The following is a 24,311-nucleotide window of genomic DNA, read 5'->3' on the forward strand; positions in this document are numbered from 1 at the left end:
TGCTTTCCTTTCATGATCTCCGGCCCTTAGATGCAAACCCCCTTTTTCCCCGTGAGCCCGTTTTGTCCTCCCCGTTCCCAAGCCGACACCCAGCTCTGCCGATACCATCCTTGCCCCTCCCCGTACAATAGAAAGCTTCCCCCATCAAAGAATCCCCGGGTTGATCAAAGCCCCCCCCCACCCCATGAGATCCGATCAGACTCCCCTCATTCCGTGAATCGGCGGATTATCCAGCTGCGCGATGCTCATCACCTGTTGTGACTAGGGTGGGGACTTTAACTGTAAATGTGTGTGGGAACGGGCCCAAAGGGGAGTTCCGAGAATGTCTTTTCCGCACATCAAAGCTTTAAACATGTATGTGTAATCTGCAATAAAGTCATAAATGTGGATATAAGAGGCCAGGCCTCCGGGATGCAGTTAGAGCACCTCAGAACGATACCTTCTGTCCGTTTCGTTGTGTTCTCCTCCGGAGAGAATAAAAAACCTTGTTTCCTGCTTTCCAGTCTCCAGCGCCTGCCTCTTCATTGATTTAAATAACTAGAGGGTCACAGAGGCAATACCGCCGGGCAAATATCGATTGTCCCCGACCCGATTGAAACTGTTTTTACAATTGGCGTCCCAAGCGTGGGGCCCATCAGCGACTCGTGGATCCAGTGGGAGAGGTCCCGACGACAGAGTGAACGACTGCAACGATCGGGAGAGCTCTTGCCCAATAGACCCTCGTCTGGCAGCCGATCATCCGAACTTCACTAGTTCCGAACAGACCTCTCTCGAGTGATCTACGGTCCTGACTGGGAACCATCAGGAGTGCCGTGAGAAAGACGAGAAAAAAAGAGGACGATCGGGCGCTGGATTCGGAAGACAGGAAACTGTCCACATGGTCCGGGTAAGGTCGTGTTGCCACGACAAGTTGCGAAAGAATTTGTTTTGATTGCTTGATTGTTCAAAATACTAGTATTGCCTTGTTTATTTTTATTTAGAGATTCACTGTCTGCAAACGGAGAAGCAACAGGCTCTCTCTCCCTTTGCAAGCAGTGGAGGATAAGTAGGGTAGCAGCCGTGCTTGTTCTTTTTCTCCCCCACTCAATAATTGCTTGAAACTGAACTGTTGTTCACAAACTATTGTTTCCTGGAGATTCTCTGTCTGCAAGCAGGGAAGAGACCATCCTTTTTGCAGATAGTGAAAAGGGTAGGTAACGCAGATCTTTGCGGTCCTACTCATTCTCCCCATTGTTATTTTGTTGGTCTTTTGGTTTTTTTGGATCCATGAGGTATTCACTACCTGCAAACAACGTAGAATAGAAATATTCTGTCTAGTCTTTGCACCTAGTGATAAGATAGGCAGTGCTGACTTTTTAGTCCCTCGTTACGAGCCGTCATGTCTGTCTTCTCCCCATTGATAAATAGCCTGTTTAGCCCGGACCGGGTGTTAGAGGTGGACCATATGGCTCCACTAGAAGGCACCCCTAATAAGGACATGTTCATAAACTATGGGTTAGTCACCATAGCTTATAATAAATTATGGCACAGGTATACCGAAGATAGCCAAGACAAACAGTGGCCACTGGCAGGATCCTTTGACCTTGATAAAATAGAAACGTTAGAAATAGCCCTTCGAAATAATAAGACGACGCCAATTATGCTCGACAGTCTCGGTATGTGGCGCAGAGAGGCTACGAGACGACAGAGAAAAGACGAGGATAAACCAAGTAGGGAAATATACCGACAGGACAACCCCAGGACACCGCTACCCACAACTTATCCCCCGACACTATACAAAGGACGACCAGACTTAGGGTCAGACCAATGCGCTTTTTGTAGGTATGTCGGACACTGGAAAGCCCAATGCCCGACTCTACTGAGCGTGAGTAAAGGCAAAGGGCCGACAAGAACGACAGACCGACAGTACGAGAAAAGGCGCGAGACAGAGAAGAACCCGACTTACATAGACAGACCAGACAGAACTACCACGTTTGATTATGCCCGATGGCACAGATTTCGCCAGGAAAATCTCAGCGGCATGATCAAGTTCTCCTAGGTCGGCCAATGTCAAGACGGGAACCCAGCCTCGTTTAAAATTCACAGACGGAAAGAGATAATTATGACCAATAACTGTTTTTATATTTGTCTTGGGTCTTTGTATGTCGTACTTGCACTGTCCCCCGTCTGAGTTCGTGTATATGTAATGTACAAATCTGCGTCACCCCTCTACACGTGTTTCCGTGTTACTCGACCCCTGTTAGCAGAAACTTAGCATAAAAGCAACCTGGAAAGAAAGAAATGATAAAACAAAATCCGTAGAACATTAATAAACTTGAACTTTTAATTTAACACAACAAACAAGGAATAATAACGATAAACTGTAGAAAATGGAAGTCAAACAGAACATTCGCCCCCCCCCCATTCTGGAAACTTCCAAAGTAGGGCAGGGTTACGGCTACGCCCAACCAACGGCAACCCATATAAGGCGAGCCCCGCCGCCAACTCTTGGTCAGGAAATCTTAACGTATGGGGGAGCCGGAGGAGAGGCAGGAGCCCGCAGCCTGGGCATTTGCAGGTAGTCCCGCCACATGTCTCCTTGGCCGGCCGCAACGGGCCTGGAAAGACTAAGGTAGTCCCGCCACATGTCAAGAGGAGAGCGAGGCGCCTCTTCCTTTTCTCTTCCGTCACAGCCGCAGCAGTCCTGGACGGCGGGATGTCCTGCACGTACCTCCACAACAATTTGTCCAAGTTGGGCTGGGAGGGAGAGGCGACGCGGACGAGCCTCCCCCACCTCCACCGGTAGGAGGTTTCCCAGCCCCCAGCCCGGCGCCGAACACCCCCAGTCAGGCGATGGTGCCCATACTCCCACAGCACCGGACACACCATGGTGGCACCCCAGTACTTGCGCAGCACCGAACACACAATGGTGGCACCCCAGTATTTGCGCAGCACCGAACGTACAATGGTGGCACTTGGGGAACACCGGATGTGGAGAGGCCTTCATGCGGGGCGATGAAAAGGAGCGGCATGGAGTGCACTGGGAGAAGGAGACGATGTGAACGAGTCTCCCTCGCCCCCCAGGTGGGGGCATCACAGCTGCACCCCAGCTGAACGTCCCGCTCTCACAAAACAGGGACCTCTTCCTTTCACTCCGAAGGGTCTCTTTCATTCTTGCAAACTCGACGAGAGTGGCCCCTGTAGGGCCTCAAAATGGCGTCTGGATCCGCTGGAAGGCGGGCCCCGGCCACTAGAGTAACTTTGGCCAGCCATACAACTCGAACATTTGTCCCATGGAGCACGAGCCCCCATCTCCGACAGCATCTCCGCAGCCTTGAAGATCATACAAAGGTCCCCGGCGGAGCCTTCGGCCTTTGCAGGTTTCCGGTAAGGGACGGCTGCTTCGATCGCCAACGAAACAAACATGACATTGCCACACCTTCTGTTAGCGTGAATTCTAGAACTGCCGAAAAGGACTCTGGTCCAAACTGCCAGTAATGGAAACATTTCCCCCTGATGCTGCTTCCGGACTGTGCCGGCCCCGCCCAAAATGGCGCTGGTATCAATCGGAACTTACGAACACCTCGTGGTGTTCCTTCGCACTAATATAAACTTGATGTTCTGAGATTTTTGTGATCCTTTGTACACTTGGCTAGAAAAGACAAGGAGAGCTCACTCGACGAACAGTATGAAAAGATCCCCGTTACAAATGTTGATTACGAATATACAATGTATTATATTTTTATAACTAATGTAAACCTCATTTACGATGCATACGTACGGTATGCATATAGGAAATCTGATTACAACTGTTATGATTATGTTTCTAAATTATGAAAATATATGCCCCCGAACCCCCAGCCAATTAATAGACGTTTTAGTCTCTTACAAATGAATGAGTAAAACTTTCCGATGTTTTTACTGTTGCAAACGACACCCCCCCACTGTACGCACTTTAGCCATTGCCACGACCGACCAAATACGACCACACCCTCCTAATCCATATGCTGAAATGAATTTGCAAAATAAAGTCTTTGAAACTATGGACGGGTATTGCATGCTTTATTTTAAAACAATATGGGATGGGTAGGAAAGTTCTTTTTCTGTGCACCCTACTCTGCTCTCTCTTTTAGGTTAAAGGAAGATGGTTGCCCAGCCCTGGAGGACGGATCGGATCGACAACACGACACTCCGACTTAAAAGTACGCGACTGACTCATGAACTCTCGCGTAGAGGAAGACCGTGACTTCCAAGGATGGGTAAAACGGATGGTGTAAATGAGGGACTGTAAAAGGAGGGTGAAATGAAATAATGTAAATATTGTAAAGTACAACGTTCCGAAGTAGCAGGGACCCAAGAACCGAAGAACTTTAGAACGCCACAGCGTTGAAAGAGGTTTAAGGATCCCGATAGTGAGATATATCCTTTGACTAGATACCTCGCACTAGGCACCTCTGGTTTCCTTCTTATGTTTCCCCGCACACGCCCTACATGAACACACTACCGCCCCCCGACTCCGAAAACTATATCCCCGGGGACCCTGCCCCAAGGAGGAAAGACGAGTAAGAGGTAAGTAAAAGACTTATGAATCCATGTATTTGAATGCGCGCGAATGCTGTCTCCCCCACCCCCCCCCTTTTTTCCTCCCTCTGCAGGTTACATCAGAGATTACGGCCAAGGTGTGGCGAAGATCTGAGACCTAGCCATGTCTAAATACACGAAACGGACTAGCGCCGCAGGGTGGTGTCTAAACACGCCTGCAAACTACTCACGTATCGAACAAACCCGAAAAATTAGCACAACCTGATAAAAAGTGATCACCCTTAAACCAGACCGGACGAATGAACCCACGTTATGTATGATGCGAAACTGTGAGGGAATGTGTGTGTGTGTGACTGAGGCGTTGACCCAACTGGTCAAAGGACCGAGAATGCGAGAAAGTGCGACAAAATGGTACCTCCTTTTTTCTTCTTTCCTTTTCTCAAAGCACGTCCCCTCTACCCTGCCTAATGCTCAAACTGCATGATTACAAGATTCTACCGTGGACTCGTGAATACCCTTTACTGTGTAATGCACTAAATAGCCTTTCTTGAATGCACTGCCGCCCTCTCCGTTGCACGTGTACTATTTAGCCTGCCGTTGCACTCTCTCTCTCTCTCTCTCTCTCTCTCTCTCTCTCTCCCTCTCTCTCTCTCTCTCTCTCTCTCTCTCTCTCTCTCTCTCTCTCTCTCTCTCTCTCTCTCTCTCTATTTTTGCACTACCACTCTTCCGAGTGGTTAGCCCCGAAATTGGCAGATTGCCACCCCTAGCACACCACCTAATTGGCTTCAAATACCGTCAGTATTTGCACAAACGCTTGTCTTTAATACAATCACCCTGAGGCCGCGTCATTACCTCTCCTTTTCCGATAGAAGTCAATGAACCCAGGTTGGGCCGTAAGGGAAAGGACAGGTAAGACGACAGAGGTTCCCTAATCTGGCCCGAAATGAGGGAACTACATGTCAACGGCTCCTATAGTATAAAACAAGGACCTCAGAATACGCGACCCTCCCCTCCCCGAAACGCCGCAATACCCAAACCAGAAAAACGATCACCCCCGTTACCTCCCCTGTCTATGTCCCTGGTTGTTTCCCATAAAACCCCTGTCCTTCCTAGTTAAGTAACCGGGCTGTAAAAGGTTACGTAGGACCCAGAATGATGTTTTACAAGGTTAACAGACTAGACCAAGGTAAAGAAATCGTCAAAATGAACCCCGCAGTAGTTGAAAAACAGGATGCACCGATAGAAAGGAAATGTTTAGCCATGTTCGTCTCTCAGCAAAATACCTGTGTAGTACCACGTTGACGACTCACTGTACCCTTTTGTAAATGTGAAACTCTAGAGAACGGCATACCTTTGCCAGATTTGTCTCCCGAAGGTGGGTTACCATCAGATGAACTGTCATGCCTGTAATAAATGATTATGAAGGAAAGTCATAGTAAATCCAGCAGGTCCGCCACCGGTCATTCATATGCCAGTTGTGAACGTTAAAAATAACGGACATTTTCATTCTTTGCCTGGAGCTGGGAGAGAAATAGACTTTTTTGATTATCTTCATCCGCAAATTTTTTCTAAAAGACTGTCTTTTCAAACTTGTTTAAGGGTACTGCCGTTGGAGGAGAGAAGGACCGGATGTGGGAGCACGAGGCCTGACTGCAGACTAAGGGACACCTGCGACATTAGCCAAGGCGAGACCACGACTGAAAAGAGCTGCAGGACGAGGCACTGTTTTCGACGGCATGAAAAGAAAGGGTCGACCTGATGCCCCTGCTCGACGTCCAGTGCCTGTCGACAAGTCCCCGCTCTCTGAATTCCGTCACACGCCCGCCTATTTGAAGTCTCTCGTTCCCCTGGTTTGTTCCTAATTTGGCCTTGCTCCATCCCCCTTTTTTTCCTCTGACCTACCCTATGGACTGTTTTGAACGCTCTTCTCCCATCGGAACTTTCTGACAATCACCTCAAAGGACACAGGGCGAAAAGGACCTTTCCGACCAGAAACGCGAGGAAAGGGGTCGTGCCCTGCAACGCAGAACTTAGAACAGAGCTGGACTTGTAGCTCCACCGCCGGTGCTCAACAGCGCCAACGAAAGACCACAAAGAACAATGAGAACTCGTAAACTTCGAACATTTGACATCCTCAATCACCGTTTTTTGCCTCATTTCTCTCCCAGCCGCCATTGTATTGATCCTGCTCCAAACCGAATCTGAAACATGTATTAACCTGCCAGTTCACGTTATGATATGTACTTGCTGCTCGCCGTTTTTTGTATTTCATTCCTATGACTTTCCTGCTGAACAAATTTATCAAAGTTTATCAAATAGGTGCACCTCCTAAAAGCTAGAAACCTCAAAATGTATTGTTTACAACTCTTTTTCTAGGGTTCCTACCGGTCTTCTTTCTCATGCCCACCACAATAGACCCGAGTAGAAAATGAACCAGCAAGATGTCTTGAATATGTTAAAGGGAGGACTGTGGAAAATTAGTGCGTTTTGGTGAACATTATCTGCGCCATCTTGCCACTTCCCCTGATGCCACACTTTGTCGTACGCGCCCGCCATTTTAAGATGTCCCGATCAGAACAAACCCTTTTGCATGCCGCTGGCCCCTGACATAGCCCTTTGCCTTCACTAAGCCTGCACGCTGACCACCCCCTGCTTGCACCTGCCTTGAGTCATAAACCCCTCTTCGGCGCTGCTCTGCCCCCGGCCCTCATCCTGTTCCCAGCGCGACACCTCCCTGCTTTCCTTTCATGATCTCCGGCCCTTAGATGCAAACCCCCTTTTTCCCCGTGAGCCCGTTTTGTCCTCCCCGTTCCCAAGCCGACACCCAGCTCTGCCGATACCATCCTTGCCCCTCCCCGTACAATAGAAAGCTTCCCCCATCAAAGAATCCCCGGGTTGATCAAAGCCCCCCCCACCCCATGAGATCCGATCAGACTCCCCTCATTCCGTGAATCGGCGGATTATCCAGCTGCGCGATGCTCATCACCTGTTGTGACTAGGGTGGGGACTTTAACTGTAAATGTGTGTGGGAACGGGCCCAAAGGGGAGTTCCGAGAATGTCTTTTCCGCACATCAAAGCTTTAAACATGTATGTGTAATCTGCAATAAAGTCATAAATGTGGATATAAGAGGCCAGGCCTCCGGGATGCAGTTAGAGCACCTCAGAACGATACCTTCTGTCCGTTTCGTTGTGTTCTCCTCCGGAGAGAATAAAAAACCTTGTTTCCTGCTTTCCAGTCTCCAGCGCCTGCCTCTTCATTGATTTAAATAACTAGAGGGTCACAGAGGCAATACCGCCGGGCAAATATCGATTGTCCCCGACCCGATTGAAACTGTTTTTACAGTAATAATTGGTTGCATAAACTTGATCTGTGTCTTGCGATCAGACTTCCCCACAAAGCACTTCACATATAATGTGTTTCTGCAGTTTTTATTTCAAACCCAGATCTTGCACTATCAAAGCCCTCTTGAAAAAACACTCCATAAGACAATGCACACAGGCACTTTATTTCCTTCAACGTCTAGCATCTAATAAAAGAATAGCGACAGTTTATACTCATCTCAGATTTCTGATCAAGATCAGGAAGACTTATGAGCATGGCTATAAGTGATTTGTCTGGGTTTATTTTTAATTTAGTAGGAGCACATAGTGAACCTGTTTATTTGAGATTTTTGTTCTCCTTTCCTTACACTTGTTGCTCTAAATATGCATGTTCAAATATCATAAAATTATTTTTATTTATGACGATTGCTAAAATCTGGAGCTGCTAAAGCATTATGGGGTAGATGTATCAAGCCTTTTGCGATTCGCAAAGGCCGAAATTCTGCGAATTTCGGCCTTTGCGAATCGTTTAAGGCTTTTTTGCATTTCTGGGAATGTTTTAAAAATCGCAAACTTAGGAATCGCAATAATTTGCGATTCCTTATTTTTCTTAAGCATTTGAGGAATCGCAAATTTTGCGATTCCTTAAATGCGATGTATGTGGGGTTCTGAAATTGCGAATTTTGGTTAAGAAATCGCAAATTACCACCAACTTATAGTTGGTGGTAATTTGCGATTTCATTTAAAAATGCCCTATTTGGCATTTGTGAAGGTGGCATGTGACGCAGATACATGCCCATAGGGCATGTATGTGCACCATATGCACACACATGTAAATTTCAGGGGTGCAGCAGGGTGTCTTTGAGACACCCCTGCACCCTTGAAATTATTCTCAATTTCCGAATTCGCAAAATGCGATTCGCAAATTGAGAATAATTTCGCAATCATTCCTATGGGCCTCCTGGCCCATAGGAATGCATGGGAAATTATTCCTTATTTGCGAATTCGCAAATAATAAATACTTAGAAATCGCAAAAAAATTGCGATTTTTTACATACATTCCATTTTGCGAATTCTAAATAGCGATTCCTTAAAAATCGCTATTAAGAAATCGTAAAATGGAATTTTGATACATCTACCCCTATGTCATTTTAATCTCAATATTTTTAACTAACTGTATTTTTTTGCATTTTTTGATATTGTATTGTAATGTATTATTTTCTACTTTTATGGCGAAGTTTTAACTAGACTAAATAAAGGTATTACAATCAAATCAAGAATTACTCAGTGTTACTGTGACTCACACAGTCACATACTCAGTAAAACTCAGTCATTCTGCCTCACTCACTCACATTCATTCTCACACATACTCGCTCTTACTGTTACTCATTTCCACTCACTCTGACTCACTCCTTCACTGCCTCTTTCTCACTTTAACTCACACACATAGTCACACAGACATGCCCACAGTGCTGGAATGGCACAGGCACCTTTATGTACCTGTGTCAGCAATCATCATCAGACAGTGTCACCAGCTGACTCTGTTTTTTGCTGGGCCCGAGGCGGGTCTGCATTTTATTATTATTATACCAAGGGTGACTAATTGTTCACTCTTGATATAATAAAAGGATCAGAAAACAAGGAGGGTGTAGGGAAGCTGTGGAACCCATAAAGGAGAGCCGCCACTGGTCCAGGGACACCTATGCACCAAATTCGAGGGCCCATCGTCTGATGCAATAAAGATCTCACCTAATAAAATGAGACGCCCCCGTGCTTGGGAATTATTGGTTATGATAATTATCGGCCTCTCTGAGCTATCCCATCAAAAACTGTGCATAACATACATATTTTGGAACTTTAAATCTAAACAGGGCGGTCAGATGACCTTTACTAACATCACTAACACTAGGAGAGAGAGAGTGTGTGATGTGGGTGTTTACTCGTCCATCCTGGAGCAAGGGGAGGGATATTTTAACAATCAACCAAAGGATCTCATTTGAGTGAGTCCGTGTATTCACTCTCCCTCCCACCTCTACCGGGTACGATGCAATAGTCTTTACTCACAAGGCATAAACTGCCTGGAAACAGAATCAACTATATATTGTCATCAAGCCTGAGAACCAATAATACAACATCTTGATGAATGTATTTTCTCAGGGTCATTCACTGTTATTTTTACTTAATAATTAATTGACACCAACTGTACTGAGGGTGTCAGATAGAGCTCTAATTGCACAAGATCCCATTGGCCGGTAGGGCATGAGCTGGCATTTAAGGGGACACTGGAGCTTTTCATTAGCATGAGGCGTGTGCAGCCCAAAGGGTCAATTCTAGGATGCTCTGCTGAGAGTGGTACACCTTGCTAGCCAGTAACAAAGAGAAGAAGGATGGGCAATGAAGCACTGCCACCTACAGCTGTCCACAGGAGACGGTCCACCGAATTGAACAAGTGGCTCAGTGGGAGGTTCGAGCAAGAAGGTCAGACAGCACAGGGCAGTCTCCAGGTCCTGAAGAAATACATGTGCTGGATAGAGAAAAAGGACGATGCCTCATTGCTAGTAGACTGTCCCCAGGAAAGAGTCAGGGACAGGAGAGAGAGGGCAGCTGCTCCATCACTCTCACCAGGCAACAACAAATGATCTTTCAAGGACCAGTATGGGTACCCAGGTTTCATGGCATCTTGGTGATCACCATAGTATATTAGCACAGGCACATTTTCAGGGATTTAAGAGGCCTCCCTTAACCTGCCATCACCTGCTCAGCCTTGCCTGCAAGTTAGTGAGCCTGAGGAGTTGCAATGAATGGAGGAGGGTGCAGTTTTCGGTCATTGATAAGGCAAAAATTCACATTTGTGATTCAGCCGTGTGAAGGCTCTTTACGACACCTAACTCACCCTCATTCTTTTGCATGTTTCTTCCTTAGTATTGTCTTGTTATTGATTTATATTTTGGATACAGACACTGGTTGTATTACCAACCTCCTTGTTCCTTTGTGTCTGGTGAATGTTGCTAGTGATTGGTTTGCTTCCTTTTCGACAGTCCTACAAATGACATTATTGAGTGGTTTTTTGTCAGAACAGTAGAACATTTATAAAAAGGGGCGCAGCACAAAATTGTTTTAATTCATCAACTTTCTAGAGCACTGACATGAAAGCACAGAACAGTGTGTGATATGATACAAAAAGGAGAGGCAAAAGGAAACTGCATCAGGATTATTATGAATGTGAATCAGAAGCAAGTCGTTGCTTGTTATGAGTAGTGTAGCAACAATGCCATGGTGCAAGCAAGGAATGGGCCCTTTGATGCTGTTGCGGTAGTAAAATACAGAGGGGCAGATTTACGACTTCTGGCGCATCTGTGCTAATCAGCAGAGATGTGCCAGAAGAGTTGCGACGCATCTGCCCACCCGTGCGCCACCACTGATGCGCCACATTTACAATGATGCGGCGCACCGTAATGCTCAGATCGCCAGATGCGTGGCGCATCCCCGGCGGAAATGCGGCGCATTGTTGGAGTTGCGTCGCAAGTGCGACGCAGCTCCAGCAAGGCTCGGGGTTCCCTATCTCTAACATGCTGCGTCAATCCTTACCTTATCTCCCAGATGCGTCACGTTGTAAGTACCCCGCACCATGGCGCTGGATTTGCACCGCCGCTGCATCACAAAAGTGACGCAACGGCAGCGTAAAAGAGACGCAAGGGGCTTGTAAATCTGCCCCAGAGATTGTTAGGGTCCAATGAGGCCCACATGGCTCTGGTGTCACTGCACCTGCTGTAGCTATGCCCCAGCTTGCTAGAAGGAAATAACAGAATGTAAAGAAGAAGCGAAGCAGACAGAGAGGAAGGGGTGCTTATGGGCATGACACAAGAAGGACAGAAAATAAAAGTGAGCGAAGGGAGAATGAGTGGGGGGTGCCCAAATGATACATTTTGCCTGGACATCCGAAAAATATTGTAAAGTAGTACATAGAAAACAAAAAGAGAATGGAAGCCTGCAGATAGAATAACGAGATGGAGAAACAGGAGTGCTTGTTAGGAAAAGAGTAGAGAATAATTCAAAGTTGGCTGTTGGCGTGCTTGGAGTCCAAGAAAGATGAAAGAGTATTAGCGTGAGCTACATAGCGCCAGGTTGGAGATTAGGGTCTTGGCAGAGGGAAAGCCCTTGGCAGAGCCTGAGATCGGGCAATGCCTTTGACTTGATTTGTGGCATCCTGTCAGATCTCCGAATAAAACTACTCTGCACCAGTTCGAGAGTGAGAGGCCGGCCAGGCAGCCACTTCCTAAATATTTCCCCTGCCTCTCTTTCCCTGCAGGGAGAGGAACCGGTATGCTTGTGCAGAGAGGGCTTCTAAATCATCCGGCATCAAGCAACCAAGTCAGGCACAGGTCAGGCCTCATGACAACTTCTAGCAGAGGCATTCAATGCCTCGCCAGATTTCTTCTCCAAGAATGGAGGCATACGGGCCCCTTAGTCCACTAATGCAGTTATTGTCCGCAGCTGGCTGCTTCCATCTCTTGGGCCGCTGCTGCATAAACGAGTCAAGACAAGGAGCCCTCTGAAGGGACAGGCTCAGCTCCATAATTTTATTTCAAAGTGAAGCCAGTGCACTACTAAAACGTGTTACTGCAAGAAGAGCGGCACGCTGTGACCCTCCTACAGCCCGCTGTGATGACCATAAATGCTGCCACCCACCCTTGTCCTCATCGGTCTGTCCCACCCCCAGGGCCGGACAGGGAATGCAAACCGGCCCTGGCAATTAAGTCTGACCGGCCGCGGGGGGAGGAGGGGGCTTGGGTTCTCTGGTGGGACCACTGCTGCTACTTTTGGTACCGGGGGCCGAAATTGCAGCACTGCTGCAAACCCTGCTCCCTGTACCAAAACCGCCCCCCCCTCCCCCGCCAGTCCAAAACCGGCCCCCAGCCTTCCGGCCGACATGGAAAAGGCCCGGTGCTGGCTATGGCCAGTCCGGCCCTGCCTACCCCCAGCCATTGAAGTGCATGCAATTCTGCTGTCTGCTCCCAGGGGCCCTGCACATGCGCCCCAAAAGCCACAGGGTCAATGGTACTGTAATTCAGCACTCTCTCTCATATGACGTCACTGCTGTAGCCTGCGCCTGCAGGTGGAAGTAAACCTCGCCCTGCTGGCACCCGCAGGAGGACACCTCCGAAGTTCATTGCAGTTCACCCATTGCATGTGCATCACACTGTCTCGGATTAGTAATTTGTTCTCAGCTGCTAGTTGCTCTTGCCTCTCCCCCAGGGTGGCACAGCCGCACCCCTTGCACCCATTAACACCCGTCACCCCTGCCAGATCGTCTGCAGTGAGAGAAAAGATCCGCCCGGAGAGTTTGCCCAGGGATCACTGCAGAGAAGGATCGACTGTCGACATGACCTCCACCCAGAGCCCCCGCTCTCACAGGTGAGTGACAATGAGGGAGACCCAAGGCTGCCCCCTGTCTTCAGTCACATCCACCCTCCTTTCCTCACGCCTCCTCTTCTTAACGCTTTCTGTGCCACTATTTCTGATGGGTTGGTGTCTGTACAAACCAGAGGTATCTTTTTGTGAAGATGATTGGATGTCCCTGGACCCCACACCCCATCCTTTCAAACAACGGGGAGGCTTCTAAACATTTCGAGCACTGGTAGTAGGCTCGCAGGCGCTACATGGAAGCCGGTGGATCTGCCCACACGTGTTTGTGGGCTGAGGGCACAGGCATGTCGTGTATGTGTCAAGTCAAGTCAAGTCAGGACATTTGTAATGCGCACATATCACGTCCAAAGAGTCTCATGACGCTTGCAGACGGCTCTGACGGGGGATGGACAGCTGAGTTAGCAAAAGAGCCAAGTCTTGAGTTTCTTGCGGAAACAGATGTGTTCTGAAGTCATACGCAGGCTCAAGGGCATTTTGGTCCAGAAAAGAGAAAGCACGACCCCCGTTCCTGGTAGTTTGAATTCTCAGCGGGGTGAGCAGTGACTCAGAGCTGGATCTAAGTTGCCTACTTGGCACATACCAGGTGAGTTTACGGGAACAGTATTTAGGGCCATTCCCTAATGTGCGAGGTATGCAGCAGTTTTCGGACTGCATGGAGTAAGTTACTGACTGGGAGAGAAATATCTGCCTTGCCTTAGATAGGGAACAGACCGGAGTGGTTGTCTTTGGTAACCCATCTCTGTGGTCTCAGAGGAGGTGATCGTCACAACTAGGGACATACCCAATCCCAGTGTGGGAGGCAAGAAACTAGGGATCATTTTTGATCCCAAGGTGACCTTTGAACCCCAAATACCACAGCTGGTCTCCCAAAATATCTAACCGACAAAGTACATATAGTTCAGAATGCGTCAGTGATTCAAAACGCAAGTGCCGGGACCCTCCTGTGGAGCCCACTGCAGCCTGCACCACCCACTGCCTCTGCCAGCGCTGCCAATGACAGAACCAACACATGTACCAACTACCGCACTCCTACAAGGGTGACAGTTCAGACTATTCCAGGCACCCAGAGCTATAATTATGTCTTGGGTGGCGTGTATTACTTGTTTTTAATATGCATTGAATTAACAACTATTGTTGTGCTCGTCTCTAAATTAGACAGATTGTCATAAGTGCTTGTGTTGACAAGTGCTGGTGCTGAGCCCTGGAAACCACTGGCTCAAAGTAAGCACTGGAATGTGACGGGTAGACTGGTCCTTGGATTTAAGTGCAGATCGTCAATCTCAAACCATCTTGGCTAGCTTCACTGGATTCCAATGGCAAATAGGCAGTGGCGGCTGGCTTGTACCGAGGGTGGTGAGTAGGGGACAAATAAATTCTCTTACCTTCGCAGTAAGACGTCCTCCTCCCTCGGTGTCTTCCAGGAAGCTCCAGATGCAGGAAGCTGTTCTACCCAATTCTGGAGCTGCTCTCACATCATGATATAGAGAAATTTGGGTAACCCAATAAACCCTTGTAGGCTTGGGCAGTATACAGTACAGGGTAAGGATTGTCATCCCGTTCTTGCGTTGGGTTTCTGGATCGCTATCGGTGTGGTGTAGAAATCCATAAAATTGACACGGACTACGTTTTCCCAGAAGAGGTTTCCCTCATTGTTGCTGGATTCCTGGCCTGAACTAATACATGCTGTATACAAGAACCTTGCAGATCACTGCGGTCACGTATGGTCACCCGTAAGCTTCTAGAATTTAACGATTCCACCTCCATCACTACTTTTTAAAAGGTTTCCTCTGCAATATACAATTGTCCTGATGATGGTCTTATAGACAACTGCAAGAAAGACCGAAACGTCGACCTCTTCATCATCTCCCAAGCAATTTATTTTCATAAGAGTAAATTTTATTCATGATTGGCTTTAGTTACTCGTTCTCATCTACAGGAGTTGATGCTTTGTTTTGAACTGATTTGCTGATTTGTTTTACACATCTGTTCATGACCTTTTGCTTTTGATTAACTACTTGATGTATCCCCTCAAATTGATTTCTGATATATAAAATATAATATATTTTCATACAAATAGGATTTTCCGTGTGCTTCTTCCTTTTCCTTTGTGATAAATATCAAACACTGTTATCCTATGGATACATTTGAGTTAGATTGCTGATAACAAACTCATTGACTCACGCTAATAAATCAACTTAAATAGTTCACACATAAAATCCCTTGTAGACAATCCTTACCCTGTACTCACACCATGACTGCAGCGCCAGGATTGGATAGAGCAGGCTCTCCCAGAGCTACTAAGAGGCCTGTGCTTTCTCTAACCCAGCAATATAAGACAGCTTGGTTAGAGAACTTTAAAATGTGCATGTCTGGCTGGCCGTCCCAAGACGGGCAATCAAAGAGATATGCACATTTAAAAGTGCACAGCTCCCTGCTACTGCCACTCAGCAGCTCTGGTTCCACCCACCTTGACACTTATGTCGGGATTGGTTGCTGTAACATGAAATGGTAATAAATAAACTTTATTACCCTTTTATTTTTCAGCTCTGGGGCTTGTGGGGCGCTGCTCCTCCACTCAAATGGAGGAGCCGCCCTCTGAAATAGGGGCCTTTTAATGAGTAATGTTTATGCCATAAAACACTCTATGACACAAGAAGGGATTATTATATGTCCTCAGTGTTCACCACACACCATCAAGAATCTGAAGATCAGCCCCGCAATATTTACTTTGTGTCCCCAGATACAAAAAATGGAGGACTGGAGGAAGATCCCCGTCAGTAGTTCCTGCAAAGGTTTGGAATGTCATGCCTTTTTCTCTGAGGACACAAAAGAATTCCTTAGGTTTTCGAGAGCAATTAAAGATTTATCTATGTGACGCAACTCCATTAAGAAGTTTATTCTGCTTTTGTCTCTACTAGCTAGGATATGGTCTACAGAACTCTGGGATACCACGCGTTGAGGTTCATGATGCGCTACCATAGCTCCATAGCTCTTCTGATTGCAATACTATATCCCTTGTGAATCTTCTGCACATGGTTAATTTTATCTAATTATGTTTACCTTCCTTGTAAAGCGCTCTGATACTCTTGGGTCCAGCAGCGCTATATAAAACCGTTGAAATAAAGAAATAAATATAGAAAGGGTCCATTCATTCATTCATTCATTCACATTACAAGGGTACTGGAAGTCACTAAGGAGTTCTGTGACCTTATAGGGAAAGGGGGCCAAAGGCCAAGTTCCTTTTTAATATCATGGCACTCTGCGGCACCTCTTTAAAGAATGGCAGAAGATACTTTATTCCTCATAATACGTGGTCACACCGTCACCATTCTCACAGAAAGCTTAAATCCATGGTGCATTGCTCCTTCGTGTGAAAGAGATAGTAAGGTTGCAGACATGAAGAATCAAAGAAGAATCTGTAGTGCAAAATTAAACACACCACGAACCAGAGAGTAATTTGTTGCAAAATCCTATTAGAGGCAGTTTCATGTAAATTACATTTTTTTAAAAAGGCTTTCACTTGTAATTAGCTATGGTGTGTTAAGTACTCTTCTTGTAGACTATCTCCTTCCTTTCTTTTCTGTTCTCTTTCTTTCTCTTTCAGCTGCCCCTGATCTCCTAGCGAGACATTCTAAAGGGGGGCAGCCAAACATATGTACCATCTACCTGTAACCATGACAAAATCAGTCAAGCTTGGCTGATACCCTGTAACGGTAAAGCGAGCTTACCTGTCTGTAAAATTAAAAAAAATACTTTGAAATAATAAATAAATAATTAAATAAACATTTGTCATGAATATCTCCTTTCTGCCAACCACTGTTCATTTTAGAAAGACAGATCATAAAGCTCTAATGCGAGTTCCTGTTTTTCATTTTTAAACAACAGCTGTAATGATGATCCCTCACCAGCCTTTCACATTGGCTAGTGGCAGAAGGCACTATGATGCCACAACTCAACTGTAATAAGTTATTACAGTTGAGCAGCTATATAATTTGTTTTGACGGGTGACTAAAGACATCACAACTCGACTGTAAAAAGGAAATGAGAACAACTATTTATACACTGATTGTAGACTGCCCTGTATACTAATCAGGCCCACATGAATGATATGGCAGGGGAAGACCAAATGATGGGCTGACAATATATTTTGTGGCAAGAAAAGGCAAATTATGCAGCGTAATGTGACACATTTTGCAGTAGTATCACCTCATTGTTTTATCCTTTTTTAAACATGTTAACCCCATCTTGGCAAAGGTAACACCCCAATAGTACCAGTTTGACGCCCAAATACAGTAATAAGCAACAGAAAAGTGACAAGTCAAACTTTACATAGGGCTGGACACTGCATTTCAACGCGTGCACCTGCATTTTAAGTATTTTTTAGCCGTTCGAGCTAGAAGCAAGTTGTTTTGTTAAATTCTGCAGATCATGGGTTATGTGACAAATGCGGAAAAATCCACAATTATGCGGAAACTGCAGCGCCCACAAAATTGTATAATTCCAGTGGACCCTGATTATAATTTATCATTTATACTTGCACGATGTTGGGGTGATCCAGGCATCTCCTACAAGGACAGCAGGGAGTGAGAGAAGGGAGTTTCTAGGATAGGGCTTCTTTGCCATGTGCGTGTGTGGAGTGTTTGCTGTAGTTAACTCGCTGCAGAGATTAGCAGAGACTCAGGTAAAATTATATATTGTCATTGGGGTGCTCATGTTTCCCTCCCAACTATGTCAAAAGCTGCATTCTAGTGCCCTCGTGTGGACATTGGTGATGATGACAGAAGCAAACTGACAAGAAGTAATGTTAATGTAGCGCCAGCCCTGAATGGGTGACAATATTTTTAGATTCTTTGATAAAGTTGTTGTTTGAAAAGACAGGTTTAGTGCTCCTTTCCAAACTGTAATAGGAAGGGGGAAGGTCTGAAGTTGAGGTTTCACTGGCTTGCGCACAGGTTTAAAGTGCCTGCCTTCAAAGTTTTTGTTTCTTTTCTAATTTTTGATCTGCTGTGGGATTTCCTGCTGGCTGCTCCAGTACAAGGATTTTCAGAGTCCAAGCGAAAATGACATTTTGTCATTTGGGTACTCCTGTTGACTTAGGAATATGGCTTCTTAGGGCATTTGTTGTACCCTGATACATTCTTGTGGCTGTTTGTGGTGCAATTATGTGACGGATACTTGCAGGGCAGTATCTTTATCTGGGCATCCCCTACCTGGTAGGTGTCCTGATCTCGCAGGATGGCGCAAAGGTACTTCTCCTTACCTATAGACTCTATAGTACATGAGACTGAGAGGCATCACTAGGATGTGTGTGGTTGATTGGCAATCTGTGACTGAAGGAGAGGTGGCAGTGTCTGTCTGTGAAGAACCCAAGCCCCTTCTTGGCCATCGCAGACTGCCTCTTTTGCTTTTTGGCTCTGGTGCCAAATCCCATGTACCATCAAGAAACAGACTCACTAGAAGTCATTGTAATATTACATGGAACTTCATGTTGAATGTGGATGCACGGGGGGGGGGGGGGGGGGGGGTGAAGCAGTGCTTAATCTGAGCCGGTGTTTGCCGGTGCTTGCCACTGGCCCTTCATTAGGTCTCGCCTGTCGATGCGCATGCGCATCGAGCAAGCGAGACTATAGGGGCTCATCCAGACTTTATCTAACTTGCAAGGAATCGTGGCGATTCCTTGCAGTGCCCGTGACTTTTAAGCTCAATGCGCATGTGCATTGAGCTTAAAAGCGCGTGCACAGCCGCCCGCATTCCTCCGACACCTTTGAAGTGAAGCTTAGCTTCACTTCAAAGGCCCGGCTTGTTCACACCCACATGCCGCTCTGCCCCGCTCCGCCCCCTCCCCTGAGTCATCCTGCCTGCCCCTTCCCGCCGTGTCGCATTTCTCCTCCCCCCTCCCCTCTCTTCCCTCCGTCTTGTTCTTCTTGCTCACTTGTCACTCTTTGCCCCTTACTTCTATCCCTTCCTTTCTATTCCCTCTCTGAACCTCCTTCTATGCCCATCTCCTGTTCCTTTCTTTTCTCCAACATTTGCCACGTCTGCTTTCCTCGTCTCCCCACACGTTTGCCTCCCTTTACCTCTGTTTCCTTAGCTCCTCGTTTCTCCCGCCTACTCTCACATCTTTCTCTTTTCTTTCTACCCTCTCGCCCCCACTTCTCTTCGTGCTCATCTGTTCTCCACACATTTCTCTCACTTAATTCTTCCTGCCTCAACTCTCCGCCTCCCGCCCCCTCCCCCTAGTTTTTTATTTTTTAATTAATTTCCTGCTGAAAGCCTGACGAGCGGTACATTTCCCGTCCCTTGAGCCGTCAGACCTCGATGTGCCGCCAATCATCTACTTAGCATCTGCATCGTTAGAAGTCATCCTGGCCACTTGCAAGCACCCTGGCAGCCTGCTCTGGCGTGGGGGAGGGGCGCCTGCTCTCATAGGAAAGCTGGCAAACAACCCAAGTGTAACTAGCGATAGCAGGAGCCAATTAAGATCAAAGCTGATAAATGCAGCAATAAGCCTTCATCCCTTTAATATTCAACATTCTTTTTCACTTTGACACAGATCAAGAGGTGTTAATGCATATTCTTTCAAATGAGTCGAGCAGTGCTTTAAAGTGACAAAACTGTTATTTGTTCTTTCACAATCAATTAGTATCATGGTTCAGCCTACTCTGAATTGCTCTACAGCTGGGGTGAAACATGCATCCTTGTCGCTGCAGTGCCACAGTCTATTCGAGGCTATGTTCTGCTGCAGAATAGCTCGAAGGGGCCTATAAACAATAGACCGAGCACACCCTTGGAGGAGCACGCGGGGGTGCAGACATTTTGTTCAGTTCATAAACGATCTGACAGATGCTTGCAGGTATGCAGTCATTTTTAGCAGGAGTAAAACAATTAAAAATGTGCTTCGGGGTTTGAGGCGCTCCCATTTGCATCTGACAAAATGCATTTCTCCAAGCAGACAAAATGTCCTAATGTTAACACGTTCCGAACTGTGAATTCATTATTGAACAAGCAGGCTCTGAGCAGCAGATGCGAATGTAACGCTAGCCAATTCGAAGTAACAACACATCTTGTGACGATGGTGTGTTCGTGTGGAAAAGCACCCACGAGAACTCGTTATCCCTGCTATATAAAGAGGTCAGTTAGCAGTGATTGACTCTTTTCCAGGGTACTGGGTACTCGGCTATGTCACTGTATTCTTTTCTGTTGCACCTCTGTTGCAGTGGTGGACTGGGAGGAAACAGCAGCCCAGGAAATGTGTTTTTATCAGACCTATTGCATACCCAGAGAATGTAGGGAACGAGTCTGCCATCTACAGGCACCCTCACAACCCTCTCACCCTCACTCACTCTCACAACCCTCTCACCCTCACTCACTCTCACCCCCTCACTCACCTCACTCACTCTCACCCCTCACTCACCCCCTCACCTTCACTCACCCCCTCACTCACCCCCTCACCCCCTCACTCACCCCCCTCACCCCCTCACCCCCTCACTCACCCCCTCACCCTCACTCACCCTCTCACCCACCCTCTCACCCACCCTCTCACCCACCCCCTCACACGCCCTCACCCCCTCACACCGCCACCCCCCCCACTCAGAATGCACACCCCCTCACCCTCACACGCCCTCACCCACTCACACCGCCACACTCCCTTAGAATGCACACCCCCTCACCCACCGCCTCACTCCCCCTCACCCCCCTCACCCTCTCCCTCACACCGCCACACCCCCTCAGAGCCCTCACTCTCACTCACCCTCACTCACTCACCCCTCACCCTCACTCACTCACCCTCACTCACCCTCACTCACCCTCACAACCCTCTCACCCTCACTCACTCTCACAACCCTCTCACCCTCACTCACTCTCACACCCTCACTCACCTGACTCACTCTCACCCCCTCACTCACCCCCTCACCCTCACTCACCCCCTCACTCACCCCCTCCCTCACCCCCTCACTCACCCCCTCACCCTCACCCACCCTCTCACCCACCCTCTCACCCTCACACACACCCACCCTCTCACCCTTACACACACCCTCACACGCCCTCACCCCCTCACACCGCCACACACCCTCAGAATGCACACCCCCTCACCCTCACACGCCCTCACCCCCTCACACCGCCACACACCCTCAGAATGCACACCCCCTCACCCTCACACACCCCCTCCCTCCCCCTCACCCTCACACTCCTCACCCTCTCCCTCACACCGCCACACCCCCTCACACCCCCTCACTCTCACACCCCCTCGCTCTCACACCCCCTCACTCTCACTCCCCCTCACTCTCACTCCCCCTCACTCTCACTCCCCCTCACTCTCACTCCCCCTCACCCTCACTCCCCCTCACCCTCACCCCCCTCACCCACACACCCCCTCACCCTCACACCCCTCACCCTCACACCCCCTCACCCTCACACACCCTCCCCCTCCCACCCCCTCACCCACACACCCCCTCACCCACACACCTCCTCACCCACACACCCCCTCACCCACACACCCCCTCACCCTCACACCCCCTCACCCACACACCCCCTCACTCACACCCCCTCACCCTCACACCCTCACACCCCCTCACCCTCACACCCCCACACCCCCTCAGACCCCCTCACCCTCACACCCCCTCACACCCCCTCACACACCCTCACACACCCTCACACACCCTCACACACCCTCACCCTCCCTCACCCCTGCACGCCTCTCACCCCTGCACGCCTCTCACCCCTGCACGCCTCACACTGCTGCACGCCTCACACTGCTGCACGCCTCACACTGCTGCATGCCTCACACTGCTGCACGCCTCACACTGCTGCACCCCGCACACTGCTGCACGCCGCACAACACCACCATATCACTCTGGGACGGCGCCACATCACTCTGGGACGGCACATCCACCGCCACCACCACATCCACCGCCACATCCACCACATCCACCACCACTACATCCACCACCCCATCCACCACCACCACCCCATCCACCACCACCACCGCATCCACCACCACCACCACATCCACCATCAACACATCCACCGCATCCACCACCACATCCACCATCACCACCACATCCACCACCACATCCACCACCACCTCCACATCCACCATGACATCCACCGCCACATTCACCACCGCATCCACCACTGCATCCACCACCACATCCACCACCACCACATCCACCGCATCCACCACCACATCAACCACACCCACCACCACCACATCCACCACCATATCCACCACATCCACCACCACATCCACCGCATCCACCACCACCACATCCACCACATCCTCCACCTCCGCATCCACCACCACATCCACCACCACATCCACCACCACATCCACCACCAACACATCCACCACATCCACCACCACATCCCACCACATCCACCGCATCCACATCCACCACCACATCCACCACCACATCCACCACCACATCCACCACCACATCCACCACCACATCCACCACCACCACATCCACCGAATCCACCACCACATCCACCACCACATCCACCATCACCTCCACATTCAATCGCTGACACACACAGCACGTTCCCATCTAATTGTGTGTATACAGTACAACATATTATATCCTATGTCTTCATTAACAATATAGTGTATCTGTACTGAATATATATCCAGCATTTCAGACTGCATTTCAGAGCTTTTAAAAATGTTTATGGCTTTTTTTTGTTGAAATTCTTTAGCATTGGCTACAGGAAACAAAAATGCTAAAGATTTACAAAAAAACCCCATAAACAATTCTAAAAGCACTAACTCTAATGCTGCGAGACCTATTGCATTTTCAATGCTTGTTTTTAAAGCTGCTACTTATGACAGTTCATCACTTAGTAGCGCTGTGTCAGTGTTTGAGCTGAGACCATTAACAGGGTATTTAATAATTTAATATACAGTAAAAACGAAAAATACCAGCCGCTCAGGCAATTCTTCTAGGTTCGGGTTGTCTGGAATAGTCTTGAATTGTCACACTTCTAGGGTGCGATGGTTGGTAGCTGTGCTGGCTCTGTTGTTGGCAGCGCAGGCAGGGCAGTGAGAGCTCCACGCTGCTAGTGGCCTCCTGAGTACTTTCTTTCCCACAAATTAAGCACTGGCTGTGATATCTCACGCAGCGTCTCAGTGTTCGTGCGTTAGAGGGCAGTGTAACATTACATGCTACCTCACAGTGTACACGCACTAGAGGAACATTTAATGTCGCAGGTAGCATAAAAATACACGCACCTAGAAAAACCAAAAAGACAGTGTAGTATCATACGCTGCTTCACGGTGTGAAGGGGGCGCTGGCCTCAAAGGGGGGCTGTGTTTAGCAATAATTTATGATTGGGGAGTCCTTTCGCCCAGTGGTAGGGAGAGAATCAGAGGAGGCAGTCATGGGGTGTGGGGGTGCCAACAATGATCGTCGCACTGGGCTCCACCAGCGCTAAAGCCGGCCCTGTTTACAAGCCTCAAAGGACTGTGTAGTGTCACATACTGACTCACAATATATGTGCACCAGAGGTGGATGTATGACATTACAACGCATGCTTTTACATCGCATGCCTTTACAACGCGGTTTTTACAACGAAAACCTTAACAACGCATAGCGCTTTGGGGTGCTGGATAGTGAATAGTTTAATTTACTATTCCAACTCCAGTCCCAGTGGACACTAGGGAAGGTGTCGGATAGTAAATTAAACTTATTCCCTATCCTAGAGCGCCCCCCAGCGCAATGCGTTGTAATGGTTTGCGTTGTAAAAGTTGCGTCGTAAAGGCACTGAGTGGTAAAAGTTGCGTTGTAAAGGATGTTTCCCCAGAGGTAGTTTGATGGCACCCTCATACAGCCTCGCAGTGTCCATGCACCGGAGGAGGGTAACCTCAAAGTGTGTATGCACCAGAGGCCGTGCAATACCACAAATAGGCTCACAGTATAGCTTCACCACGTGGCACTGTAATATCACATGGAGCCTCACAGTATTTATTTACTTAGTGTTTTATAGAGCACGAACCAGACCTGTGAGGGTATCAGAGCGCTTTACAGTAGTATTGGGTGGGATAACA

At 48.0% G+C, this 24,311-nt stretch overlaps 1 protein-coding gene across 1 annotated transcript in view; it reads left to right on the forward strand.

The window, feature by feature from the left end:
* The first annotated feature begins 13,188 nt into the window (after nucleotides 1-13,188).
* Nucleotides 13,189-24,311, forward strand: part of LOC144774561 (heme oxygenase 1-like) — a 62,963-nt gene continuing 51,840 nt past the window's right edge. Inside the window, exon 1 of the mRNA XM_078659188.1 lies at nucleotides 13,189-13,258. Within this exon, the coding sequence (XP_078515314.1) occupies nucleotides 13,227-13,258 (32 nt within the window). The 5' untranslated portion in view covers nucleotides 13,189-13,226. The remainder of the gene's footprint in view (nucleotides 13,259-24,311) is intronic.

The sequence above is a fragment of the Lissotriton helveticus genome, chromosome 1_1, assembly GCF_964261635.1.
Source record: "Lissotriton helveticus chromosome 1_1, aLisHel1.1, whole genome shotgun sequence".
In the NCBI taxonomy this organism is placed as follows: Eukaryota; Metazoa; Chordata; class Amphibia; order Caudata; family Salamandridae; genus Lissotriton; species Lissotriton helveticus.